Source organism: Bufo bufo, chromosome 2, assembly GCF_905171765.1.
Source record: "Bufo bufo chromosome 2, aBufBuf1.1, whole genome shotgun sequence".
Lineage (NCBI taxonomy): Eukaryota > Metazoa > Chordata > Amphibia > Anura > Bufonidae > Bufo > Bufo bufo.
The window spans coordinates 485,017,767-485,024,089 of record NC_053390.1 but is presented as its reverse complement, the minus strand read 5'-3'; the positions used below and the strand labels follow the sequence as shown (position 1 = coordinate 485,024,089).

The 6,323-nt window shown below is 44.4% G+C and overlaps 1 protein-coding gene across 1 annotated transcript in view; it reads right to left on the bottom strand.

The window, feature by feature from the left end:
* Window positions 1-553: 553 nt before the first annotated feature.
* HMG20B (high mobility group 20B) overlaps window positions 554-6,323 on the bottom strand; it is a 311,260-nt gene continuing 305,490 nt past the window's right edge. The window contains exon 10 of the mRNA XM_040417766.1: window positions 554-938. Coding sequence (XP_040273700.1) covers window positions 926-938 — 13 coding nt within the window. The 3' untranslated portion in view covers window positions 554-925. The remainder of the gene's footprint in view (window positions 939-6,323) is intronic.

Genomic DNA, 6,323 nt, shown 5'->3' with positions numbered 1-6,323 from the left:
AATATTCAGCTATAGATTTATCTAAAACAATCTCATCTTAAAGGGGTTATCGTACAATCCTCTAAATGCCACTAAATGCCTAAAAATAAAGAACAAAAAAAATCCTATACTCTTTCTCGCATGCTGTTCTCTGCACCACAGCTCTGGTTCTCCTCCTGCAGTTTTGTTTTCAAGGATACACTGATGATGTACATGTATACTGTACATGTGACTACTGCAGCCAATTAATGTGCTCAGCGGTATATTGTACAAGACCACTGAGGACAAGGATTGGCTGCAGTGGTCAAGTGCCATATACCTGCATGTCACTGATGCGGCCTTGTATACAAACAACTGGAGGACAACCAAAGCTGCAGAGCAGAAAGCGGTAATATACAGAAGTGAGAGGTAATTTTAAGATACTTTTTGTTTTCAGGAATTTAATGGTATTGGGAGGGTCTTAGATAACTTAGAAAAACCCTTAATGGAAATTTGCAAAACCACTCTGCAGTATTCACAGTTGGGTAGTTTGGTCAGCATTTGTAAGTCAAAACTTTTAGGTTCTTTTTTTCTGAAGACAGACTTGCACAATCAGTGTAACTATAGACTTTCAGTGCTAAAAGCACCACGAAAATCTACAAGTAAAGAATAATACATGTGAACAGGGTTTAACAAAACAGGCCACTATGCAGAAGGTAAACTCCTATAGATGTGCACAAAGCCAGAGTAAGAAGAATGCACATTTAAAAGGGATACTGATTTAATTTTCATAGAACCATGACATTACCACATGTCCATATTTCCACAAATTAATAATAATAATCACAAATTGCCCATCATGTTAATGTATAGCTACTCCATGGTCTTGAATTTCAAACCAGTTAGTCTTCGGATTTCTATATTTAGAATCATTTAGAAACTTCTTTATGTAGAAGTGATCCATATTTTACAGATGTTCACTGCAAAAAAAAATCAAAGAAAACCACAGATGGTTAAAAAACAAACATAAAAATAAAGACAAGTGATTTTCAATAAAAAGTGATTTATTTCTAATGCAAAAGTAGTAACATGAAAAAGCTATATATATTTGGCATTACAATAATTGTATCATCCCGCATAATAAAGTTAACATATCATACACAATATACAATGGGTATTGTCTTGAAGAAGGGCTTAATACCATAGCCCGAAACGCGTCACAATCTGTGTCTCTCCATGTGACTCTGTGTCGGATTTTATACTACAAGCTGAATAAAGAAAACTTTTATACGCTGAAGCTGGAATCAACCTTTTCTTTTGCTCTTGGACTTATCAAGTGTGGCTAGGTTCAAGCCACTCCTTTTCCGTGCTTCATGCAGGTGACTAAAGGTGAGAGCTGCTAAAATCCTTTCTCTTTTCATACACAATATACTGCATGGTAATTTACTATTTTTCCCATCTCACATTTCTAAAAAAAATTGTGAATGGGACCAATAAAAACTATAGCCTGCACCGTAAAAAAAAAAACAGCTGTCTCGATAGAAAAATATAAATGTTATGGGAGTTAGTATATGGTGATGCAAAATACACATGGTTTTGAATAAAAAGTGTTTTATGATGCAGTAGTAAAATATTAAAAACAATATAAATTTGGTATCCAAATGTTATCAACCTGCATAATATCATTACCATTTCACATATCTCACAGTAAACCCCATAAAAGAGAATAAAAAAGACATAATTGCAGGTTTTGTCCACCTGACCTACCCAAAAAATTTAATAAAAATTGAAAAAAAAAGTAAAATTTACACCAAAATGGTACCAATAAAAACTGCAGCTTGTCCCACAAAAAACGATGCCTCACACAGCTCAGTCAACAAAAAAATAAACAAGGTATGGCTCTTAAAGGGAATCTGCCACCAGCGTCCTCTCTATCCAACGGTTTGCATAGACACACTGTAAGATCCTCACCTGTCTCGCACTCAGGTGTGACCAAAAAGGGTCCACATGGAGAGGAGGGACAGGTTACGCATGTCTCCACTGATACACCAGATCCGACTCCTTTGAGAACCGATGGGGGGGATCAGTTCGTGTGTGCGCCAGAGGGGAAGACCGCCGGGGTCGGGCTAGTGGCAGTACGCCGCGGCCGCGCTTGTCTCCAGTACATATTGCGGATTCCACTTTGGTGTCCATATCGATGCGCTAGCGTACTCGCCGAGCCTGTCGTGCGTCCGCGTGTACGCTCAGGAACAGGTTCGTAAGGGGATGCGCGGTCGCGTGTACGCGCTTCTTATGCGCTTTGCCGACCTGTGTTGAGAATAGCACCTGGCCACAAATTCAAAGTAGATTAGGGGGGCCGGCATTGGGTTAATTGCCAATGACCGGCCAAGGCTGTGTACACAGGTGTAGGGCAGTTCATAACTTATGTGGAGTGGACACTTGGCGCCATGGGATTTGTTAGCAGGCACATAAAAGGTGATCTCCCCGCCGGTCACTGCCCACTGTTATCCTTCCCTATCCAGATACAGGTCATACTAGTTGTGCTAGTGACTGAAGGTTGTCTGGACTCCGTCCTTTCTAGTGGGACCCAGGATCTGAAATTTCCCGTGATGCATCCTTTCGTCTGGCAAGTGTGCACAGCGATTTAAAGCATGGATTGGGACTTTCCCTGGCTTCCATTCGTTTTGTTATTCCTGTTATTTGTTACCAGTGAAGTTTTCCTGGACTTTGTTTACTTTCTTTTGAATAAAACCCCTTGCTTCATCTACACTGGTCTGTTTTGTTGGTGCCTTGCATTACAGAACAGTGGGCCCAACCAACAGTTGCCATGGAAAAAATCCAGCAGCAGCTAACTGAATTAACAGGAGCAGTTAATCTGTTGTTTTAAGGACGCCCTAATGTGCCATCAGTCACTGCAGCTCAGATCCAGGAGCAACTGTCTAACGTGATGGAGGAGGTTCAGCAGCTGCTCCAAGGAGCCTCCACGTTATCCCTCACCGTCGCAAGACACTAAACTGAGCCTAAGATTCCTCTGCCTGACTCCTTCACAGGAGATAGGGATTCCTGTCTTTTATATTTTCAGTTGTGGCCGATAGCTTCCGGCAATATCAGACAGAGGATTGGGATCATAAAGTCGTTGCTGCGTGGAGATCCCCAACGTTGGGCGTTTAATTTGCCCCAAGACCACACAGCCTATTTATCAGTTGAAGCCTTCTTTAATGCCATGGCCGTTATCTACGACGACCCAGATCATACCCGTACTGCTGGGACCCATCTTGAGCATATCCAGCAGGGTCGCCGCCCTGCCGAAGAATACACAGCGGAATTCAGGCGATGAGCAGCCTTCATCACCTGGGGCGAAGCAGCCCTTCGCCATCGTTTCCGGCTGGGACTTCCTGAGTCAGTCCGGGATCTTCGTAGGGCGGTTGGAACGGTCATCTCGCTTTACACCTTCACGGTCACTTCCAGGTCCCCCTAAACTGGCAGAAGAGCCAATGGAGGTTGGGTCCTCCCATTTTACACAGGCTGAACGAGCCCGTCGCCAGCAGAAAGGTCTATGCCTGTTTTGTGGGAAGGCAGGTCATCTCGTTAAGACATGCCCTCTCCTGCCGGAGGGAAACAAATTAACCTAGGGGGCATAGAGGAGAACCTCCCAGGTGCTATTATCCCTCCTCCAAGTCGAGTGATGATACCTGTTTCACTACATTGGCAAGACAAAAGTCCATGAGTTTTCTGCCCTGATTGACTCAGGGCCAGCAGGGAATTTTGTGGACTCAGCCTTGGTTCATCGACTGGACATCCCGCTGATCCAGCCAAAGACCACCCTGTTGGTGACCGCTATTGATGGCTCTCCTCTCCAGGATGGTTGTGTAGTGTGGATGACGCCCGGGTTGCAGATAACAGTGGGGGCTGAGCATCAGGAGACCTTAAGCCTTTTTGTCCTGGACATGCCATCTACTCCTGTGATTGTGGGTTCTCCCATGGTTAAGACTCCATAATCCAGTAGTGGACTGGCGCTTAGGTCAGATTTGCCGGTGGAGTACCGAATGCCTCACTAAGTGCATTTGTTCTAAGTTGCCACTTGCTTCCACGGAAGTATTAAATGCATTACCTCAACATTATCATCTCTTCCAGGACGTATTCAGTTCACAGGGGGCTGATGTGTTAACTCCCCATAGGTCGTATGATTGTCCTATAGATCTGTTGCCAGGTACCATGCCACCCCGGGGACATCTATATAATCTCACTGGACCTAAAATTCAGGCCCAGCGGGATTATATTAAAGAGAATCTCGAGAAGGGTTTCAGTCATCCATCCACTTCTCCCGCTGGAGCTGGGTTCTTCTTCGTGGAGAAGGATGGAGGTTTGAGACCCTGCATCGATTTTCGCGCCCTCAATCGCATTACGGTGAAGAATCAGTATCCTCTGCCTCTGATTGACGATTTGTTTTCTCAGGTGGCAGGGGCTCGGATCTTCACCAAACTGAACTTGAGGGGTGCATATAATTTGGTACGCATTAGAGAAGGTGAAGAATGGAAGACCGCATTTAACACCAGGGACGGGCATTACGAGCATCTTGTTCTGCTGTATGGTCTCTGTAATGCTCCTGCGGTCTTCCAGGAGTTCGTCAATGATGTCCTCAGGGATTGCTTGGGTAGATTTGTTGTGGTCTACTTAGACGACATACTAATCTACTTGTCGGATCTGGTGTCTCATCAGAGACGTGTGTCAGGTTTTCCAGAAATTGAGGGAAAGCCGCCTCTATGCCAAACTTGAGAAGTGTCTGTTTGAAGTAAAAGAATTGCCTTTTCTGGGGTACATTATCTCAGAAAGGGGACTGGCTATGGCTCCATCCAAACTTTCTGCTGTTTTGGATTGGCCTCAGCCGAAAGATCTGAAGGTATTGCAGCGTTTCTGAGGCTTTGCCAACTTCTACCGCAAGTTTATTAGGAATTTTTCTGCGATAGTGGTAACTCTCACTAAGAAGGGAGCTAATCCCTCAAAGTGGACGAGAGTCGAAGGTAAAGCCTTTGAGACGCTAAAACAGGCTTTTTGTACTGCGCCAATCCTAACTCACCCAGATACTTCCCAACCTTTGGTCCTTGAGGTCGACGCCTCCGAGGTCAGGATTGGGGTGGTTATTTCACAATATTCTGGGGTCCCTGAGAGGTAACATCCCTGTGCCTTCTCTCTGAAGCTCTCTCCAGCCGAGTGTAATTATGACATCGGCAATAGAGAGCTTCTGGGAGTAAAATTGGCTTTTCAAGAGTGGAGACATTGGTTAGAGGGTGCAGAACATCCCATTACGGTTTACACTGACCACAAGAATCTACAGTCGTGGCCAAAAGTTTTGAGAATGACACAATTATTCGTTTTCACAAAGTTTGCTGCTAAACTGCTTTTTAGATCTTTGTTTCAGTTGTTTCTGTGATGTAGTGAAATATAATTACACGCACTTCATACGTTTCAAAGGCTTTTATCGACAATTACATGACATTTATGCAAAGAGTCAGTATTTGCAGTGTTGGCCCTTCTTTTTCAGGACCTCTGCAATTCGACTGGGCATGCTCTCAATCAACTTCTGAGCCAATTCCTGACTGATAGCAACCCATTCTTTCATAATCACTTCTTGGAGTTTGTCAGAATTAGTGGGTTTTTGTTTGGTTCCCGAACCACTTAGTTATCACCTTTGCCTTATGGCACGGTGCTCCATCGTGCTGGAAAATGCATTGTTCTTTACCAAACTGTTGTCGGATTGTTGGAAGAAGTTGCTGTTGGAGGGTGTTTTGGTACCATTCTTTATTCATGGCTGTGTTTTTGGGCAAAATTGTGAGTGAGCCCACTCCCTTGGATGAGAAGCAACCCTACACATGAATGGTCTCAGGATGCTTTACTGTTGGCATGACACAGGACTGATGGTAGCGCTCACGTTTTCTTCTCCGGACAAGCCTTTTTCCTGATGCCCCAAACAATCAGAAAGAGGCTTCATCATAGAATATGACTTTGCCCCAGTCCTCAGCAGTTTATTCACCATATTTTCTGCAGGAGATCAATCTGTCCCTGATGTTTTTTTTGGAGAGAAGTGGCTTCTTTGCTGCCCTTCTTGACACCAGGCCATCTTCCAAAAGTCTTCGCCTCACTGTGCGTGCAGATGCGCTCACACCTGCCTGCTGCCATTCCTGAGCAAGCTCTGCACTGGTGGCACTCCGATCCCGCAGCTGAATCCTCTTTAGGAGACGATCCTGGCGCTTGCTGGACTTTCTTTGATGCCCTGAAGCCTTCTTAACAAGAATTGAACCTCTTTCCTTGAAGTTCTTGATGATCCTATAAATTGTTGATTGAGGTGCAATCTTAGTAGCCACAAT